Source organism: Mus caroli, chromosome 7, assembly GCF_900094665.2.
Source record: "Mus caroli chromosome 7, CAROLI_EIJ_v1.1, whole genome shotgun sequence".
Taxonomy (NCBI): Eukaryota; Metazoa; Chordata; class Mammalia; order Rodentia; family Muridae; genus Mus; species Mus caroli.
In genome coordinates, this window is record NC_034576.1 from 132,453,892 (window position 1) to 132,477,149 (window position 23,258).

Below are 23,258 nucleotides of genomic sequence, written 5' to 3' on the forward strand. Positions count from 1 at the left end.
AAGTTAAGCCAGGAAAATATGGTTACAAATACCTTCTAGTGTTTGTAGATACTTTCTCTGGACAGGTTGAGGCTTTCCCCACCAAGCAGGAAACAGCTACTATGGTTACCAAGAAGATACTAGAGGAGATTTTCCTGAAGTTCAGCATGCCCAAGGTAATTGGATCGGACATCAGTCCTGTTTTTGTCTCTAAGGTAAGTCAGGGATTGGAGGAGATTGTGGGAAGTAATTGGAAGCTGCTTTGTGCATACATACTGTGCCCAGAGCTCAGGAAGGTAGAGAGAATGAGCAGAACCCTAAGAGACCTTAACTAAATTGTCCTTGGAGACTGGTGCTGACTGGCTAGTGCTCCTTCCCATGGTCCTGTCCTGAGGCCAGAACACTCCCCTACCATTTTAACCTGGCCCCTTTTGAGATCCTGTATGGGACCCCCACTCCCTTGACCCCAGCTCTTCAAACCCCAGAGTGACTTTTCAGGCTGACATAAAATGCAATATATTCATTAAATACAATACTCTAGTCATTAATAGACAGCCTACCATTACATACAAACTGATGGCTAAATCTAACAGATACAATGTCTGGGTAAAAGCCAATTAAAATATTACCTATACTTCTGTACTGGCTAGTTTTGTGTCAACTTGACACAGCTGGAGTCATCACAGAGAAAGGAGCTTCAGTTGAGGAAATGCCTCCATGAGCTCCAACTGTAAGGCATTTTCTCAATTAGTGATCAAGGGGGAAAGGCCCCTTGTGGGTGGTGCCATCTCTGGACTGGTAGTCTTGGGTTCTATAAGAGAGCAGGCTGAGGCAAGCCAGTAAAGAACATCCCTCCATGGCCTCTGCATCAGCTCCTGCTTTCTGACCTGCTTGAGTTCCAGTCTTGACTTCCTTTGATGATGAACAGCAGTATGGAAGTGTAAGCCGAATAAACCCTTTCCTCCCCCACTTGCTTCTTGGTCATGATGTTTGTGCAGGAATAGAAACCCTGACTAAGACAACTTCCATTTACATAAAGTACAAAACCAGGCTGAACTAGAATAAGGTCAGAAGACAATGGAAATCTTTGGGAATGGCAAGTAAGCAGGGAGAACCTGTGCTAGCCATGATGTTTCTTGTTTTAGGTGACACGGAGATGTCTGCCTTGTCAAAATGTATCAAGTTACACCCTTAAGACCACTGTAGTGTGTGTGTGTAACATATATATATATATATATATATATATATATATATAAAACCGCACTCTAATAACAAGTCTAGTTTTGACAAAACTAATTACAGGCACGGCACAGTGATGTACACTTTTATGCTTCACTGGAGATGAGAATCCTAAATTTTCCTAAGTCGAAAGTTTCCACTGGAACCATGTTCTTCTATATGCAGTTTTCACTACTTCCTTTTACTTCCCAGTTTTATCTTCACAGACACTCATCTGCCTTTCCTATGCAAAGCGTGTGTGTGTGTGTGTGTGTGTATTCTGACCTACTTTCAATCTATCGATAAATTAGTTGAACATTAGTGACAATGATGGACAAGATATCCTGGAGATGAACAAGCAGGAACGTCTGACCATCTTCCTTTGCCTTAACATCTATCATGATCTTTTGGACAGAGTAGGCCCTCCATAAACATGAAGTAGGCAGATCCATCCATCTATAAGACAGGGCTCAAGGGAGCTCCAGGTAAGAACTTAAACTTGACAAGAATTCTCAGAAGCAGAAATATTACACCTCTAGCTTTGCCAAGTAAGAATGGAAGTGCTAGGAATTGCTAGGAGAGAAAGAGACCGGCTTTATGGTGGCACAAGTTTGGTTTAGAAAGAAAGCAGAAGAAGGGAAAATATTTCCTGTTGGGATACATTGTGTGAAGGTGTGTCTCTGTATATTCAATTGTTAATTCTATACTGGTGGAGAGCTAAATGCTGGTAGGATCCTGGTATTGTTGTTTCTAAGGTCCATCACAGGTCTCATATTTTGTAAATATTCATTCGTTCTTACTAGCCTAGAAACAATCTAGAATGGTATCTGATTGGCTGTAATAAAAAGAGCTGAAAGCCAATAGCTGGGCAAAAGTGGAGGGCGGAACTTGAGACAGACAATGGGAGAAGAGGCAGAAGTAGATTTGCCAGGGACACGGAGGTCAGTGGACTGACCAGAGAGGAAGATAAGAGTTGGTGGTGCCAGGATTTGTTAAGTTTAGAGTACTCGGGAGAATGACTAGCAAAAGGCCTAAGCATAAAAATATTTAAAAGCCTCTGTGTCATTATTTATATCTTTGATGGGTCCAAGATAGTCCGTTATAAATTCCGACGCTAGGAGCTCTGAGGCAGTAAGTTTGTAGGCAAAGAAAAAGAGTGATTGGGTCACATAGGAGGGAAACAGACACTCTTCTTTAATAGGTCAGGATAAAGTTCAGGCACTAGTATTTTTCCAAATCTACAGACTACTGATTTATTTTTTTAAGGTTAAGAATTATGCACTACCCCTAAACATATTATTTCACTGCAAAGAGATGATAGAAGTAAATAATGTGGCATGTGATTAAAAGCAGTGATTTTCCCCAGTTAATATTTAACTTTTAAAAAGTAGTTAGCTCAGTGGGTAAAGGCACTTGTTACAATGCCTGACCACCTACCTGGGTTCTAGACTCAAAACCCACCTGATGGAGGGAGAGAACAAACTTGTACAAGTTTTCTCTGCCTTCTCATGTGCTGTGATTTTCATGTGCACACACACGAACAAATAATAATTGTAAAACTAAATAAGCAACTGAAGCACTTTAGGATAGCCCAAAATGAAAAACATGTAACTATCAAAAATCTGATAAATAACAGTATTTATGTGAACCCCAATTCTTTTTTAAAAGATTTATCTTTATTTTTATATACGCATACGTGTGGGTGTTCCATGTGCACAGGAGTGCCTGGGGCATGGGGAGGGGAGCAGCACTTGATCCCTTCGAGCTGAGTTGCAGATGGCTGTAGGCTAGCTGATGTGGACTCTGGGGAATCACGCTCAGGTCTTCTACCACAAGAGCAACAAGTGCTTTTAAACAGAGTCAGCTTAGGCTTAGATGCTCCTTTATGGTGCTAACAATAAATGTGAGTCAATGCAAACACTGGGCAAGTCAAATCAACACCTTGGTCTTAATTGTCTCATGTGTAATGAGAAGCTCATACCAGATGACCCTCAAGGTCACAATGCCCTCACTTGGGACAATTTTAGAAACATAATTTTGTAATTATCGGACTCCCTACCTCCCAGTGCCTCTAGGAGGCATCAAAATCCCTTACTAAAGTTATTCTGTAGTTATTTGTTTGACAATGTCTAATCCATTGGACAGTTGACATTAAAAAGAAAAAAAGATGCTGAATCAAAAGAATCCAGGATTTTGTTCTGTGCTGTGGGTAACTGATGAGGTCATTTGTATTTCTTTCGGGCCAGCAATAGGAAAAAGTCACCACCACATGTACCCACATGTAAGACCCTGGGCTGCTAGACTGTAGTAAAATATCATTTGCTGGTCTGTTTGGTCAAGAAACTTTGAAACTCAGGGGTTTCAGTAGCACAGGATTTTGCTAACGCAGCTCTGTTAACGGCAATTAACATTTTTATAGGAGCTTTTTGTAAGAGTAATGCCAAAACCTTCTTGTGGGCAAAATCCTGTAGAATTCCAGGGGTTTGTCTGCCCACAGGCCAGCTGAGGCATTCAGTAAAAGAAGGACTGCTCAAAGATGAATTAGCCCTTTGTTTCTTTTCTGCTATTTCAGACCCTTTCTGGTGTTTCCACTGATGTCTGGCCATGTCATGACACCAAAGAGGACTGCTTGAAATCACTGTTTACTCTGGCCTGCGTACAGGTCTGCTTGAAGAACTTCATCAAAACACCCCTTTCAGAATACACAACAGCCTCTCAGCAGCACCAAGAGATAACACTGAGCAAAGTATTTTAAGTTATGCCTAACTTCAGAATACTCCATTTATACTTTGAAAAGTAATCAAGTAGCCTTTAAATGTATCAAAACAGGTAAAGAGGGAAATATAATGTAAGGTTGGTATGTAAGTAGTAAGGCTTTGGAAAATGCTTTTCTGAAAAGCTTTAGCAAAGTAAGTAAGAATTATGACGTAAAACTTTTTAGCACAGAAAGAAAACTGTTATACATAGAGAAAGATAAATATTGAGATGTGAATTAATAATTTAGAAAATAACAAATCAAAGATGGAATAATTAGATAAAAAAACAAAAAAAAAATTAAAAGTAAAAAGGGAAAGACATTAAGATTCACCATACACAAAGTAAAAATCTGAACAAAAGCTGAAAGGATTTTTTTTTGTTTGTTTAAAGACTTACTCCATAACCCTAGAGGTTATAAAGATAATATAATCACAGAAACACATTTATACCAATGGACCATTAAAAATAAAATGTAGTGGCTACAGAGATGGGTCAGCAGTTAAGAGTACTGGCTGCTCTTCCAGAAGACACAGGTTCAATTCTAAGCAGCCACATGGCAACCCACAACTGTCTGTAACTCTAGTTCCAGAAGATTCACCACCTTTTCTGGCCTCCTCATAAATTAAGTACACAAGAAATGCACAGACATACGTGTAAGTCAAACCATCTTCAGTAATATAAATGCTGTAAACTAAGGAACCATAGGCAGAGAGAAGAAGTTATTATAACACGTGCTGTTTAAATAATTATGAACATGGTGATTTCATCTTCCAGTAGTCATCATTAGTAACTCAAACAAAAGCAAAACCTGTTGACATGTGACAATGATTTGCTAAATAAGAGCTTTCCATAAAAACCTTAGAACGATGACCTCTCGTTAACTACACAGCGTTTCTGGTATAACCACAGAGAAATTCAGTGGTTCTGCAAAACCTCTCACCTTGGGCTACCATAGCAACTGCCCAGATCTTATTCTAGGACATGAGCCTACAGAATCAACACAGGGCGATTTCCACATCTACACCATGCTTCTGTCATTTATTGCTGTGTAGCAAACTGCCCCAACACTTAGTAGCCTAAAACAGTAATTTATAACTCAGGACTCCTTGCAGATTAGAGGTCAGTTGGTGCTTTGCTGTTGGTCTTCTAGATTCAACAATCATTCAGTTGCATTGAACCATCCAAGGTAGCTCAGGCATCGCAGGCAGGCCTCTTACTCCAGTAGATCAGCTAGACCTTCTACATGACACCTAGCTCAAAATAAAGAAGTGAAAAATGCTGGTCCTTCAAAGCTATAGCCCAGAATTGTAAATAACAATTGACATGGGATCCATTAGTCAGTGAAAGTCAGTTACCAGGTCAGTCCCATCGAGGGGAGGCAAATGAACACTAGCTCTGACAGGCAGGGAAAGAGCAGTGACCATGAAGACATTCAACTCTACATGGCAAAGACAGAATCATCATTTGAGCACCTATCTATGACAGCTTCTTACTCAGTGACAAAAAGCAGGCAAAAAGACCTATTTTGTCAATATCAGACCTGCTTTTCTATGTGCAATATATTTTTTATGACAGATACACAGAGAGGACTATTAATTTGGACAAATCTTTACAAGAAAATTAAAAAAAAAAACACTAATGCATCTTCAAGCATAATTCAATACACTTGGTATACTGCTTTATGTACTGCCTTGTAAATACTGTAAATTTCCTTAGTACATGGCTATGTGGAAGATAGCAGTTGAATTTGGGCATTTTCCTTACTTTTTGAGACACAATCTGTTCTCCAACTTGGAGTTCAGCGGTCTTGATGGCCAGCAAGCCAGTGTCTGCCAGTCCTCCTCCTGATTCAGATATACATTCCACACCCAACACTTTAAATGGGTGCTGGGTACCAAAGCCAGGTCCCCATGCCTACTCAGCAGAGACTTTACCTAATGAACAGTCCCCCCAGCCTCCAAGAAACAAACTGAACTAACAATATAAAAATTAAAATCAGTAGTTTCTTGAAACCTAAGTACTCAAAAACAGTTGACTACAGGCAAATGCTGGCTTTACAGAATAATACAGAAATTCTAACATACCACAGAAATCTCCAAAATCAATGATGCAACTAATGATACAACTTCATGACAAAACCCCTCCCCTAGAAGATAAAATGTGGACACTAACTAAATGGAAAAAGAGTCATAAGTTTTTGTTTGTTGTTTTTGACTTCCAATTCATCCTCTGACAGCTATCTTTTTTTACAGTCCTGATAGTGTTTCTAAATTCTAAACAAATACTGACCTAGAGGGTCTGGAAATGGAAAATTCTTGGAACTCCAGGTTACATTTACACTCACCATTATAGATACCTTTCAAAACATTTAACAAGTAAGAAATGCTACGTTTAATACTATTGCAAGTATTGAAGCAATGGAGAATGCCAGCAAAACTTACTTGGTACTATTCTGATAACTTAACACCTAGAATGTAGGTCAGCAGTACTACACAGAATCTTTATTTCAGGTTGTCAATTTATAATGTGATTTTACTTCCAAACATTACTACTCCTTGGAACATTACTCTATACACTTTTCTAAAAAACAAAAAACAAACAAACAAAAACACAACTTTTATCTATTTTTTATTGGATATTTTCTTTATTTGCATTGCTCCATCCCCATCCCACCCAAAACCTCCTATCCCATTTCCCCCTTCCCCTGCTTCTATGAGTGTGCTCCACCACCCACCTACTCCCACCTCCCCGCCTCTGCATTCACCCACACTGGGGCATCAAACATTCACAGGACCAAGGGCCTCTCCTCCCACTGATACCCAACTAGGCTATCCTCTCGGCTGGAGCCATGGGTCTCTCTATGTGTACTCTTTGGTTGGTGGTTTAGTCCCTGGGAGCTCTGGGGTGTCTGGTTGGTTGATACTGTTTTTCTTCCTATGGGGTTACAAACCTCTTCAGCTCCTTCAGTCCTTTCTCTAACTCCTCCACTGGGGTCCTTGTGCTTAGGCCAATGGTTGGCTGTGAGCATCCACCTCTGTATTTGTCAGGCTCTGGCAGAGCATCTCAGGAGACACCTATATAAGGCTCCTTTCAGCAAGCACTTCTTGGCATCCACAATAGTGGCTGGGTTTGGTGACTGTATATGGGATGGATCTCCAGGTGGGGCAGTCTCTGGATGGTCTTTCCGTCAGTCTCTGCTCCACACTTTGTCTCCATATTTCCTCCCCTGAGTATTTTGTTCCCACTTGTAAGAAGGACCAAAGCACCCACATTCTGGTCTTCCTTCTTCTTGAGCTTCATGTGGTCTGTGAATTGTATCTTGGGTATTCTGAGCTTTTGAGCTAATATCCACTTATCAGTAAGTGCATACTGTTTGTGTTCTTTTGCGATTGGGTTACCTCACTCAGGATGATATTTTCTAGTTCCATCCATTTGCCTAAGAATTTCATGAAGTCGTTGTTTTTAATAGCTGAGTAGTACTCCACTGTGTAAATGTACCACATAAACAACACCCTTTACAATAGTCACAAAATAAAATATCTTGGTATGACTCTAACCAGGCAAGTGAAAGATCTCTATGACAAGAACTTCAAAAGTCTCTGAAGAAAGAAAGAAGATCTCAGAAGATGGAAAGATCTCCCATGCTCATGGATTGGCAGGATTAATATTGTAAAAATGGCCATCTTGCCGAAAGCAATCTACAGATTCAACGCAATCCCCACCAAAATTCCAAATCAATTCTTCATAGAGCTAGAAAGAGCTCAGGATAGCAAAAAGTAGAACGTCTGGGGGAATCACTGTCCCTACCTCAAGCTGTACTACAGAGCAATAGTGATAGAGACTATATGGTATTGGTACAGTGACAGGCAGGTAGATCAACAACAGAATAGAATAGAAGACCCAGAAATGAACACACACACCTATGGTCACTTGATCTTTGACAAAGGAGCTAAAACCATCCAGTGGAAAACAGACATTTTCTTTTTTTTTTTTTAAGATTTATTTATTAACTATAAGTACACTATAGCTATCTTCAGACATTCCAGAAAAGGGAGTCAGATCTTGTTACAGATGGTTGTGAGCCACCATATGATTGCTGGGATTTGAACTCATGACTTTTGGAAACGCAGTCAGTGCTCTTACCCACTGAGCCATCTCACCAGCCCCCAGACATTTTCAACAAATGGTTCTGGTTCAAATGTCAGTCATCATGTAAAACAATGCACATTGATCCATTCTTATCTCCTTGTACAAAGCTCAAGTCCAAGTGGATCAAGGACCTCCACATAAAATCAGATACACTGAAACTTATAGAAGAGAAAGTGGGGGAAAGCCTTGAACATATGGGCACAGAGGAAAAGTTCCTGAACTGAGTACCAATGGTTTATGCTCTAAGATCAACAATAGACAAATGGGATCTCATGAAACTGCAAAGCTTCTGTAAGGCAAAGGACACTGTCAATAAGACAAAAAAAAATGGCAACCAACAGATTGGGAAAAGATCTTTACCAATCCTAAATCTGACAGAAGGCTAATATCCAATATATAAAAAGAACTCATGAAGTTAGACTCCAGAGAATGAAATAACCCTATTTAAAAATGGGGTACAGAGCTAAACAGAGAATTCTCAACTGAGGAATATCGAATGGCCAAGAAGCACCTAAAGAAATGTTCAATATCCTTAGTCATCAGGGAAATGCATATCAAAACAACACAGAGATTCCACCTCACACCAGTCAGAATGGCTAAGATCAAAAACTCGGGTGGCAGCAGATGTTCGAGAGGATGTGGAAAAGAAAGAACACTCTTCCATTGTTGCTGGGATTGCAAGTTGGTACAACCACTCTGGAAATCAGTCTGGTGGTTCCTCAGAAAATTGGACATAGTATTATCTGAGGACCCAGATATACCAATCCTGGGTATATATCCAAAAGATGCTCCAACATATAACAAGGATGCATGCCCTACTATGTTCATAGCAGCCTTATTTATAATAGCCAGAAGCTCGGAACAACTCAGATGTCCTTCAACAGAGGAATAGATACAAAAGCATTTTTTAATTTAACTTTTATCTTATCTATTGTGTACATGTGTATGGACTCATTTGGCTATGGTATGCATGAGGAAGTCAGAGGAAAAATGCAAGAACTGGCTCTCTTTCCACTATGTGGTCCTACGGACTGAACTGAAGACAGCATGAGTAGAGTTGAGCATCTTTACTGGCTGATATCTACTCCCCTCCCCCTCTTTATCTCACTCACTCATTCGCCATCTTTTTTTTTTCTTTTGTCTTTTGATGCAATGTCTTGCTGTGTAGCCCTAGACCTAAATAGCCTGGAACACATCCACTGCATAGTCCAGACTGGCCTCAAACTGATATTTTTCTTGCCTCAAGTTCCCAAGTACTGGGATTGCAGGTGTGTACTACCATACCTAACTCTGTATGTTTTAAAATTCCTTCTTGTATTTACTTTTATTTCATGTATATGAATGTGTATGACTGTTCTGCCTACAGTACACACATGTACCATGTGCATACCTGGCCCCAGGAAAAGCCAGAAAGAATACTCAACCCTCTTCACCTGGACACTGGATGATTGTGAGCCGCACGTGGGTGCTGGGAACTGCAGCTGGGTCCTCTGAAGAACAGCCAGTGCTCGTCACTACTCAGCCGTCTCTCCAGCCACCAGGGTAAGTTATAAATTAAAAACCTCGCTGGGCAGTATTCTTTTTATTATTATTATTATTATTAGATATTTTCTTTATTTACGTTTCAAATGTTACCCTCTGGACAGTATTCTTAAATACAGTATTGCCTAGAAAGTGCTAGTTGCACAGTCTGCTGAGATGCAGGGGTTCAGTGAGAGAACACATTCTACACAAGCTTCCACAGCATTTTACATTGTCACCTGTTTATGAAGACCTTACTGAAAGGAAGACACTGAAGCACGGAGGTAAAGGGGCTAACAAGAAATTAGACTACAGGAAGACACAAGAAGGCTTAGAAAGTCACTCCTCCTCAGAACATCGTTGATATGTGCTAGCACAAAGGTTGTATGTATTCCCACATCCACACAGGGAGCCTCTGCATGTGTCATCCACAGAGGAGCGAGCTCAGTACCACTTTCCTCTGAGCAAAGTCAAGTGTTCACAGCTTTAAATGTCTTCACAGAAAGGCAAAGTTAGCCTCTTCCATCTGAATTAAAAGGTGCAGCTAACAAACAGCAAGCTCCTTGGGAGTTGGAGTGCTTGTGTTAGTACAACTAACCCTCCAATGGAAAAGAACACATATTCACATGACAATACTAACCAACTGCATCTCATCCTAAGACATCCTGCTTTACAGGTATGATACTGAGACCAGCTGTTGTCAAGCAACCGCTCCACTCACACACCTGTGTTGCCACCTTTTTGTAAGCCGAGTACTTACATACACTCCATAACTAGAGCCACAGAATTACCATATTCTCTAATAACTATGTGCCTGTCCCTGTGTTACAACATATTTGCAAAGAAGAATCTATCCTATTCACACTCAACAAATGAATTTCTTGCCATCCTACACAGCTGATGTTTAATGCCACCGCCTCCTCATTAGCATTTCTAGCCATTAACGAGTTTTCACTAAGTATTAAACATAAACTATGTAGGGGCTAGAGAGATGACACAGCTGGTAAGGTGCTAGGGAGAATCTGTGTCTGATCCCCAGAACCTAAGTAAAAGAGACCAGACATGGTGATACACGCTTGCAATGCCTGAGCTGCAAGGTTAGAGACAGGCAGATCCCTGGAGATAAACTCACTGGGTAAATTCCAAGCCAATGAGAACCTGCATTTTTTTAAAAATTGGATGGAACCTGAGCAATTACATTTGAGTGTGTGAACGTGCTCGCTCTCGCTTGCACTCTCTCTCTCTCTCTCTCTCTCACACACACACACACACACACACACACACACATTCACACACACACAAACACATATGCACAAAATCTACTATGCAGCAAAGCTAGCTAGGAAACAAAATGAAGATTACTATCAACAGACTTCACCTGGTATATATAAACAGGACACACTTGGATTTGGAGGTGAGGAATATAAAATGCTGTTATTATATGAATGTCAAATTTAGTTTTAGCATCCAGTATACATTGCAGGAAAATGATGGCTGAGGAAACCAAAGTCAGTCCTGCTTTTAGAGATGAAGACTGCTGACACGGGAACCACCAGCTATTCAATACTCAACCTCAAAGCTTTCAAGTCAAGATCACAACTAAGTCCACTAAATTATTCTTTCAAAGGACAGGAAGGGGGAAAAAGTTAAAAAATAAATAAATATATATCAATTAAAGAGATTTAAGATATATTATCCAAATGTAATGTATGACCCTTGTTCAAGTCCTAAGTCAACTAAACTGATGGTGAAACAGATTATGAAACAGGAAATAGGATCACTGACTGCATCATGGAAGATATTTAGAAACACTGTCTACAGTCTTCAGGTGTGGTATTAAAATTGTAGTCACTTTCAAAGTGCTTATGATGCTTCATAAATACCCATTAAAACATTTATAAATATAAGGATATTCTTGGGGGCTCAGGTATAACTCATGGTAGGACACATAAGGTCCTGACTTTTATTCCTAGCACCTCAAAATACAAGAGGGGGGAAAGGCAGTCCTAGACTCTTCAGTTTAAAAAGGCATCCATGGCTAGCATGGTAGCTTGTCTTTAATCCAGCACTTGGGAGGTAGGCAGATGAGGGTTTGAGACTAGCACAGTTAACATATCAAATTCCAGGCCAACTACACCTGATTTAGACCCTGCCTTCCAAAAAAGAAAAGGGGGGAGGGGGGGCAAAGGCCATCTTTAGTATGTTCCAAAATAACTTAAAAGGAGATGAAGGTGGAAACTGAGTGAAAGGACAGGTAAGAGGAGGCAGAGGAGTCACTGCAGAGCAGTGGGCACACAGTAAACAGCTTTTGCTTTCACATGTTTTTAAGTTGTTTTACATTATTTAGAAAAACTAAATCCTGTTTATAGACAGGACAGGTCTCTCAAGTGTCTACTTGTTCTTTCTTCTATGAAGGCCTCGTGGGTTTGGCACTCTGACTCCTGCCTCCTCCATCACACCTACTCTTCATTTGAGCCCCTCCTTCCTTCCTCCTCCACTCTGTGGAAGAAAACCCCAGGTCCTCCTAGGCCATCTACCAACCGCTACATGACCCTGTTTTATGCTACAACTTCCCCAGCATCACCTTCAATACACACTTTAAAAAGGAGGCCCCCACTGTATTTCTATGGTCTTCAGAGCAAACCACCAATCAGTGAAGCAGACAAGAGTGATGGTCTCAGTGGAGAGCAGTCTGATCCTCCATAGCTCCACACTACCACTGAAGAAGTATCAACGGCCTTCACTAAAGAGGCTGTTGACAACTATTTTTTTAAAAAGGAAATGGCAAAACATCCTTAAATCTCACAGCAGAAATTGCATAGTCCATGTCAGCATAGAGGAGGCTATGATCCTTCTCACTGCAGAAAGAACTCTTTATGAGTGAGCAAAATTGTCTCCTTAATAATCCATGCCCACATGGACTACCTACACGCAAGTGGTGTGCCCCAAGATGCACATTGTACTGAAAATTCATCTTCTGTAATGAAAACTGGCAGAGGCATGAAGCTGACATTACCTTGTATCTCATCTTGGGGCAGGAGTGAATGTAGAAGCCCATATAATAATAGCTGAGTTGCGATGTTCTCTCATGCAGTTGTCTAGTAAAAGCAATTTCTCTGCCAAAAGAAAACAAAACAAAACAAAAAACCCAAAAACCATAGTTAATTTTGGTTTCAATTTTCAAATAAAACATAATGGAAAGACTCAATACTCAACTCTAAGAGAAAACTATCTTTATTTTAAACACAATATGATTATTACTACAGAGATACCCCCAATAACCTCTAAATTATTTCAAATAAATACTTCTAGGTTCAGATTTTATACTTTAATAGGAAAAAAGAGCTGATCTACAAACAATATGACATAAAATAAAGGTATAATATTATTCACTATGCCCTAAAATGTTCAAGGAATCTGAGCTGTTTTAACAACACAACAAAATTTTAAAAATTTAATAGTGAGGGATGGAGAGATGGCTCAGAGGTTAAGAGCACTGACTGCTCTTCCAGAGGTCCTGAGTTCAATTCCCAGCAACCACATGGTGGCTCACAACCATCTGTAATGAGACCCGATGCCCATATATGACATGAGTATATAAATAAAATAAATCTTTAAAAAATTTAATAGCCAATAAATTTCAAGAAAAGTTATATATGCATTTACACTCAGCCTTTCTGCATAAATGATTCATAACTCTCTGTGTAGCACAGTGGACATACAACTTCCTTAGCCTGAGAGGGGTGATAGACAGCACACGCTCGCTCTCTCTCCATGCCTTCTCTATTTGTTAGCAGAGATGAGGACAGCTCAGTCAGAGAAGCTGAGTCTTCACTGCAAGGCTTATATATGAAGTGGTTATAATCTGTAGTAAGATAAATCTTGGCACAAAATTTCTCTACTTGACCAGCTGAATAAGCAGGCTGTATAGGAGAGGGTTAGTAATTTCTAAGCATGCAGAACATTTTTTGTCTTTTGAAAGTTTTCTTTCTTGTTCTTCTTTCTAATAGTAGCAATGGATATATAACATTCAAGAGCTTTCGTTACCTTCTGTTAGACAGGGTCCTACTTTCTTTTTTTTTTTTTTCGATTTATTTATTTATTATATGTAAGTACACTGTAGCTGTCTTCAGACACTCCAGGAGAGGGAGTCAGATCTCATTATGGATGGTTGTGAGCCACCATGTGGTTGCTGGGATTTGAACTCAGGACCTTCGGAAGAGCAGTCCGGTGCTCTTACCCACTGAGCCATCTCACCAGCCCAAGGTTTTACTTTCTAGTGAAGCCTATCTCATAACTTGCTTTGTAGCCCCAGGCTGACCTCAAACTCCCAATCCTCCAATCTCAACCTCCTGAATACTAATTGATGGAATACTGTGTTCATTTTTCAAGTACAAATTTAAATCTCTGAAAGGTTATCAAAAAGAAAATCTATTTCAAATGCTTCTTTAACAGAGTAAGTGTTACTGTTCCTAGATCTGATCAACTCTCAAGACTCAGACTGTGGAAAGAGTGTATGTGCCCAAGCAAATGGGCACAGCACAGCCACCTACACTGTGACCGCACACTGGCTAGTCAAGAAGGCACTTGTTTTTTCAGCCCTGCCTATTTGGATCAGTGCACTATCACTTACCCAAATCCATAAGCCACCCTCAACTATCCAGCAAGTCAATGGGCTCGCTCTTCAAAATACTGCCTGAATGTGACCACCTTCACTAGCTCTAAGATAGTCGAGCCAGGCGTGGTGGCTCACGCCTTTAAGCCCAGCACTCGGGAGGCAGAGGCAGGCAAATTTCTGAGTTCGAGGCCAGCCTGGTCTACAAAGTGGGTTCCAGGACAGCCAGGGCTACACAGAGAAACCCTGTCTCAAGAAACAAAAAACAAAACGAAACAAAACAAAAACCTAAGATAATCTGGCAGCATAATACGTTCATAATAATGTAATGTAACTGTAAGACTCAAACACAGTAAGAAAAGCACAGAGGGAAAAATAGATTCCAGCTACCTAAAAACAAAAGCAAAAACCATGTTACAACCCTCCTCCTTTTAGTTAGAGATACAGGTAAGCAGAAAAAAGAACGGAGACAAATACTGTAAAGGCAACGCCCCACCACAACCTTCTTGCCATTACAGACATTTGTGCTGTGTAATGTGTATTTGGAGCTATGGCCACAAATGGGAAATCATTGTCTAACAAGGGCCACAGATACCAGCAGACAATCAGGAATTCCCCACTGCGGATTTGTATACTTGGACAACCACATCCTTCATGATGCTTCTACTGTCAGCAGCAGACTAAACATGTAAGTCTTATAAGACTGCTTAATGACACCACTCCTTCTGAGTCCACGGGTCTACACTCTACATGTTCACAAAACCATGTACCTAATAAAATGACAGTCAAAGGTGTCCCTGTCCTTAGGGAGGGAAAAAAAAAAAAGGGCAACTCTCTAACTGTATTTCTCTCAGCAGATTCCTTTAATTCATCCATATCACATTTGTTATATCTTTAATTCATACTGAGAGAATATATATGATAGTGATAACAATATAAATAATATTACACTTAAGGGATATAAATGATTCTGACAGGGAATAAACATATATGAAAAATCCAAACACTTGGTTTCCCTTTGAAAGCCATATTTACTATTATTGTGCATGTACAATGGGTGGAGAGAATGACTATGTCGTGGCCTTTCTGGACTCACTCACTCCTATTCTACCACCTTTCCATGAGTCCTAGGGATGAAACTCAGGGCATCAGTCTTACCCAGAAAGCACTTTACCTGCTAAGCAACCTCACAGGAATCCACAGTGATTTCTTATACTCACAGAATATATAGAAACATTAAAAGCTAGAGAATTACCATCAAACAATGGCATCATTTCTAAAGCTGTGATCTTTTTGAGAAAGGTTTATTTTATTCTCCCCCTCCATATGTGCATGTGAGTGTATACATGCTTATGTGTAAATGCTTGCATGCGCACACGCTTGCTCTCGCATGCACACACGCACACACACACACATACATTACATGCAAGTTCCTATAGAAGCCAGAAGAGGGCTAGCAGGGTTCCCTGGGGTTGGAGTTACAAGTGACTGTCAGCAGCTATCTAAGAGTGCTGGCAACTTGAATTCCTATCCTATGAAAAAACGGGAAGTGCTTTAAATTGCTGAGTCATCTCTCCAGAATCCTAAAACTGTTGCTTTTAAATATTAATATACGGCTATGGGACTATTGTACCAGCAAATCAGCATACTATCAAAAGGAGGGCTCCTCCTATTACACAATGAAATATAGACAAATTGGTATAATTCATTACAACTGTACAAAGCAGTCTTACCTTAATGCTGAATAGACACCCAAAGACAGAAATGAATAATCAGGATCGTAGTAGAGATACACAGAAGACACACAGTATGGGAGAATGTCTAACACCCCCACAGCAATCATCTTCCCGTCAAGCCAGTACTGCTGGTGAAAAGAGCCATAACCACACTCTGGTCCATTGGCAGGACGCTCTGCCTATGAAAAAGCAGACACGGCACATCAGCAGGAAGTCATCTTCTTTACAGTAAAAAGATCTCTTAATCTAAGTAGGTTTTTACTTTGTTTGAGTTAATAAGTCCTAAAAGTTGGTTTTTTTTTTGTGACCACCATCCAGATAAAGAGTGAGTTAGCCTGAAAAACTCAATCTTTAAAAATAAGGAGGATGGGAAAGACGGAGGGTGGAAAGGAGGGGGAAGAGTAAGGGGAGGAAGAGAAAAGAATAAAAGGGGAAAAAGAAAGAGAAAAAGATAATGTGACCCACCTCATCCACAGGACTACACACACACACACACACACACACACACACACACACAAACCAATATTCAGTCCATTTATCAGGAAATATGTGACACATTCCAACAGCTGAACAAAAACTTATACAAGCGACAGGGAAGAGATGTCTCAAGCTGTTTAAAAACATCCACAAAAACCATAGCTAACAGTGTAGTTAACAATAAGAAACTTGATGTTTCTCTCTCCTTCCCCTTCAGATTATGAAGATAGGGTCCTATCAGTATCAGTTTTGAAGTCCCAGCTAAGATAATGAGGACAGAAGGGAATAAAGGGGTGTGGGGAAGTAGATGGGTGATAAGTTATTGCCTAGCATGTGCTAGTCATAAGGGAGAGAAACTGTGGGGAAGGGGGGAAAAAAAGGAGAGGTGGAAGAGAAAGAAATGAAGGAAAGAAAGAAGAAGGACAGGAAGAAAGGGATTAATTCAGAGTAAGGGAGAAAAAAAATCAACTCTTTCTTTACAGATGACGTGACTGTAAAAAAAAAAAAATCCCAAAGAATGGAGAAATACTGTAACTAATAAGTAATTATAGCAAAGCCTAGATTGAAAGGTTAAGATGTGAAATTCAATTCTCTTCCTTTATAATAACAATGATGGGAATGTAAAATTAAAAACACAATGAAAAGAAAGCTAAGATTAAAGCTTACATGTATGGATTCTATTCACTGTAAAGTACAAGCTTATATGAAGGAAGCCAAAAACCTGAATAAATGGAACAACACATTTTTTTAAAAGATTTATTTACTGCTTATTTTATGTGTGTGAATGCACTGTCACTATTCTTCAGACACACCAGAAGAGGGCATAGGATCCCATTACAGGTGGTTGTGAGCCACCATATGGCTGCTGGGAATTGAACTCAGGACCTCTGGAAGAGTAGTCAGTGCTCTTAACCAATGAGCCATCTCTTTAGCCAAAACATTTTTCTTGATTGAAACTGTTATGATAACAGCTCTTTTCAAGTTGCTGCACAGACAGTATAATCCCAATCCAAACTGCAGCAAGCCTATTATCAAGCCTTTGAGAGGTCTAGGTGAGGGATTAATATGGATGAAACATGGGCCCTTTTAGGGGACAAGACTGTTCTGTATGATACCGAAACAGCAAAGACATCATGTTAAGCATTTTTATCAAAAGTCAGCAGTTTAAATAAGAGTAAATATTAATTCTGCAAAATTCTGCAAATCATTTAGAAAGTCTTATGAAGGCACATAAACTTAAAAACAAAATGTAACTGAGTACAAAGGTACGGAATAGTCTTCCTGAAAGAGCTGAATAGAGAAAAAGAGGTGAAATAATCAGGTCTGGAAATGAAAGCAGTTGTGCGGGTGAAGACAAAAGGAGGTGCATGTACTGACTACACTTCGACAAAACTGCTTCCCACGGGCTACAGGGGACCAAACAATTAAACAAACATAATATGTGGTGGGTTCTCACTGCTGTGGCTAGCTAGTGATCCAGTGATGATGGGTTCTAGTTGACTGTGAGAACTCATGCTCGGCTTGCTGCAAACACAGATGGTTACACACAGAAAAGTGCATACTCAGAGTTACTATACACACACATTCCTTTTTCTGTCAGCTGAGAGGACCTAAAAGAAACACCCAAGGAGAAATGAGCACACCCGACTGCCAAGATCTTGGTACATTTTCTGCAATCAAAGAAACCAGTGCTAGGAGAAGTGATTGAGACTTTAGGATTGGGCAGGAAATACACAAATGGGCTCAATGGATTCCAGTGTCAGCACTCGAGCAACTGATCCACTCAAAGGAGCAGAGGTGTTAACCAAGAGAGATAATTTATTACTATGCTATTTTAAGCAACAAAATAAAAGTGATCTATCACCCCAAGTATAAAATCCATGTACCCATACTACTATGTATCATTGAAGAATAATAAAAGAACAGAGAAACCCATGTAGAAAAATATCAAATTTACATAGATATTCTGCCCTGAATCCAAGGGAACACCAGATATGCATAAAATAGGCCTGGTGTTGTTTTCTTTCGTTTGTTTTTCTTCTCTAATTCAATTGCAAGGTTCTCTAGTGTGAACTCTGTAGGTGACATCATCATGTCACAACATCAAAAGGTTGGACATGCCTGGCTCTCCTCTTCCACCATCATTTCACTGAGATCAGAAAGAGCTAAGTCTGAGAATAACAGCTCCCTTTTTTCAAGAAGCTCAGAAGGCCTTGCTAAGGAAGCATCCCCATGTCACCAATGCTTAGTGACTTGAGAATGCCACTTCATTAATGTGTGGCTAACACAGTCTTAAATCTCTTTAGTTAAGGCCTTTTGTCAACACTGATCAACTGTCACGAACACAATGGGAGAAAAAATTACATATTTCATAGGGAAAGCACACTATTTGAGAAAAAAAAGTAAAGGGCTATTTACCTTAAGCCAAGGACATCATGTAAGCTAACAGGTCTCAAAACCCCTTTATACTTAGAAAAGTATAGAGAACTCCCAAGAGTTTTTGTCTAATGGAATACATTTACAGATATTTACCAATTTATCAAAAGTGAGATTTTTAGAAATATATCTAATAATTCATTTAAAAATAACAGTAAGTTCAATATGTTTCATTCACTCTGCGATGGGAGAAATGATACTGCACTTTCTGAGATAACAACAAATCAAAACAAACAAACAAACAAACAAAAAAATACCAGAGAACAATTACATGGTTCTGCATTTTTTTCAAACCTGTATCAGAAGACAACCTGAGTCTCATGTCTGCCTGTGCATTTAACCTGCTAACATCAAGGAGCCTCTAGAAAACAGTCTGTCCACTCATGAGCAAGCGAGTCAGGAAGGCTAACGGCGTCTCGGCACTGTGAGGCAGCACTGGTCTTGAGGACGCTCAGGCACATGCCACAAGGCATAAGCCACACAAGGAGCCTACAAACTTTAAGGTTAAAAAAAAAAAAAAAAAAAAAAAAAAACAAACAAAAAACAGGACTTGTCTTCTATTTCAGTTTTGAGAAACAAATGGTAAGATACAAATAAAAGGAGAACAATAAGCAAACTTAGGCCAACTTTTTTCAGTCTGAACGGCCCATTCCCAAAGACCTCGTGTTTACACAATCACAGAGGGCCCTTAAGAGCAAAGTCATGTAAACTACAACTGCTACCGTTTATTTCCCTGTAAGTCTGTCAGGGATGGGGTTAGCGATACTTAACAACGTTTCTTTCCAAGTCTGCAGCTTGCAATTTAGGTTGTGCAAAGGAATAAATCAGAAAATTTTCACAAGATCTTCTGTTTCAAGGATTTAGCTGATAACACACACAAAAAATAATAAAGCTCCCCTCAGCTATACAAAAAAATTCACCTTGAATTCCGAGGGAAGATGGCTGAGCTTTGGTGATTAATGAGCAGTGCAGTGCAGTTTCCGTTTCCAAAGCACCATGTAGAGATGACATGAATATTAATAGGCCAGGTCTCACTTTCAGCCAAACTGTTCCCCAAATGAGTGCTTATTTATCCTAACAAAATCCACCTGTCTCCTCACCCAACTGCCTTCCTGGGCCTCCGTGATGCCCCAAACAAGCTAGGCTCACAGTAATTAGCAGAGAGGAAGTCGGTTGAGAGGATTTTCCAAAGGGGGTAAAGATGAGGAGGGTTAAGACTTCAGAGAACAGAACCTGAGTCCTCCTCCCTTCCAAAGCAACCCAAAACCACCTCTCCCAAACTGTTGTTCTAGGACACAAAAACCTACTACTGGTTTTCTTCTAAATATGTTATTTTACAGCTCCGTAGGGACAGAGGTTACCCTGTAGTTTTTTGACGGGAATGAATACTACCTAATGTTAGATAATTAGTAGTTGCTTTAATCTACTATCAATCAAATCTCAATCACCTACTTCATTAAATTATATACAAATGCTCTTTGAAACAATTTTCATGTTTACTAGCTTTATAGCAAATAACAGGCCGATTCAGTCAGACCTGTGCTTACACTGTCTGGGCAAGATTGCTGTTTTATCGTTAAAAACCTATAGTTAAGAGCCCTACAGGTCATTGCATGAGAAGCTCAGGTAAGCTCACTGGACGGGGGATACAGAAGAAGCACTCAGTCAAGCACCCTGGTCCAAGCATCCTAAAGGGGCTCCCATGCAGCGCTGCCACTGCTTGTTCTTTGCTCTGTGCCTTCCTCTTTACTGGGCCTGCATTACCATTCTCAGGACCAGGACTATATCCCCACTACTGTACTAGGTGCTGGATCTGACGACATGTCTCTGCTGGACGATGAAGAGTTATTTTCTTCTGAAAAACCAAAAATGGAAAATCTGGGGTGTTCACTATTTTTATTTGTGTATTTGTAAATTTAATCAATTAATAAAACAGTTCTTTGTTATCTGAAACCACTGTGTTTGACATACTGCTAAAGTTACAGAACTGAAGAGTTTTTACATGTCTGTCCATAATCAGAAAAGCTTTTACTTTTATTTCTATAATGATTCCCCATATCCAGGTGATATTAAATTGCATTCAAGTATGAGCTCTGTGAAGCTGATGTATAGAGATAATCAAGCAGAAAACAAGCTCCTTATAGGAACTAACAGCTTAGAAGCAATTTTAAGAATTCAAATAAGTATACATAACTAAGGTGACTCTCTAGATAAATTCACTGGCATGAAATTTTTAATTTAAGAAAAAAGTATTAGCTTTTTATATTTATAAGCACTATCACCGAATTTAAAATTTATGATAAAGGACTTACCACAAATGGTTTTAATAAATATATAGAGAAAGAAAAGAGCTATTATTACTATAGAACATACAGATTTTCTTTTAAAATTAAATTGTTAATACTAAGTGCTTTTGCCTTAATCTGATTTTTGTGTATTTTAAATCCTGACTTTCTCAATAAAAAGACTTTACAAAGTAAGGCTCTTTCCAAAGGGTATATCAAAAGTAATAGAATTCCAATCGTGGACTCTCCCAACTAAACAGTATTTACTGAGCGCTACGACCCAACCTTGGACTGCTGCAGTCACTGGTCTGAGCTTCCTTCACTGCTGTTCAACCGGCCACTCCTGCTCTTACAGCCCTTCTTACAGGAACACATATTCCATGGTGACATAGCAGACTGAGAACTCAATGAATGCCGAGATCAAACAAGACTCATGTCCCCATGGAGACTAATCCACCCCAGGATTTACTATTCAAGGTTTTTCTGAAGCATTCACGCACAACTAATGGGCAATGAAAACTGTCAGGGAAGATGACCCTAATTTTGAACACAGCTAAAAAGGTCTTGGGAGTAATGATGACTATTCTACTTGCTGAAGGGAAGCTAGCTAACCCAGCAAGAAAACATCTTGAATTTTTAAGATCCCCAAACTAACTCAAGTGTGTGCAGAAAAATCTTGAACAAGACAAATTTGTGGCATTTTTCTATTTAGTGTTTGAATTTCTACTTTAAGCGTGCTTTCTTTAGTCTCAAAATCAACTTTTACATTTTAGTCACCCTGGGGTTCTATAAAGGAAGACTTCAGTAACTGTCATTTCATTTCACAAAGCAATACACATTTCCAATTTCTACTGTCTCAACAATCAGGTGATGCCCAAAACCTAACTGAGGACCGTTAACCTCCTGACCAATCAGCTTCAGGAGAACTGTCTGGCCACATATGCAAGACGCTTGCATTGTACTCACCACAGCAAACTCAAGACAAGAAAGGATGTCTTCAGTTCAACTGTTGGGCCTTACTGGCAGCTCTGCCCAAGCCAGAACTGCCCAACAGGCCTTAGATGCAAGGGAAGGGAACAGCTACCAAAGGACAATCTAGTGCTTTTGTTCCAGATTTCTAATTGGTGCCTTTGAGTAATAACACTCCCAAGTCAAGTGTATGGGACACAATCTGAAACTACAGGATTCTTTCCTTACATATACAGCTACAAGTAACAAAACCTGCTCCTCTCTGGTTTGGCCCAGTGGTTCAGGCCACAGCCTTGTCTTCCTCTTCTGATTTTTCATTATCACCAACAGACTGCTGCCCATCACCTACAAATAACTTTGTTTTCACTAAGTCCCTCCTGCTTCCTGCTTTACCTCTTCAAATAAAGCTGGGCCTAAGTAATAGACTAAACCAGGTAAAGCTTTGCTCCCACCAGTTCACTGGCTGGCCATCTCCACAGCGCTCCAACTCATGCCAGCTCTCAGCAGATCTGCTCCTCAGGGTACTCCACACTTAGAAAAATTATCCAAACTCCAGCTTAACAGCTCAGCCCCTTCCCTTCATGTCTCCATGGCTTCTTTCAATTCTCTCCCTCCCACCACTTCTCTTTCCAAATTCTGGCCATTAGCAATACCTTACCACAGGAAGCTGCCTCACAATATTATGCTGACATAAGAGAAGTGAAGTCCCTGTGTGGGAAGAAGTGAAGTTCCTCCCAGGGTGGTTTCCTAAGTCTCTTCAGAAAGCCAAGCAGTTCGCCATTCAAAAAATCTTGAAAAATGGTTTGAAAGCTTTTATTCATGGCTTGTTAGTTAATATTATGAGGATTAATAAAATAGTGCTAAAATATTAATTAAAGCATATCAATTTCAATACTGATAAGTCACAGAGAGGAAAACACAGCACAGTCTGCGTCTGACTCATGTCATCTATTACAGTCTCTCTAAGATCATCCCTGCTCCTTCTGATGCAATGACCATTCACCAGCTGACAGAAGTAAAATTCTTTCTGGCTTCTGGCTGTTATGAATAATGCTGGTATAATCGTTCATGTACGATTATTTATGTGGATACATATTTTTATTTCACTTAGGCATA

At 39.8% G+C, this 23,258-nt stretch overlaps 1 protein-coding gene across 4 annotated transcripts in view; it reads right to left on the reverse strand.

The window, feature by feature from the left end:
* Ate1 (arginyltransferase 1) overlaps positions 1–23,258 on the reverse strand; it is a 123,640-nt gene that overhangs the window by 56,599 nt on the left and 43,783 nt on the right. For all 4 annotated transcript variants that reach the window (XM_021166982.2, XM_021166981.2, XM_021166980.2 and 1 more), the window contains exons 9-10: positions 15,973–16,154; positions 12,641–12,740 (exon numbers count right to left, since the gene is read on the reverse strand). In XM_021166982.2, coding sequence (XP_021022641.1) covers positions 12,641–12,740; positions 15,973–16,154 — 282 coding nt within the window. The remainder of the gene's footprint in view (positions 1–12,640; positions 12,741–15,972; positions 16,155–23,258) is intronic.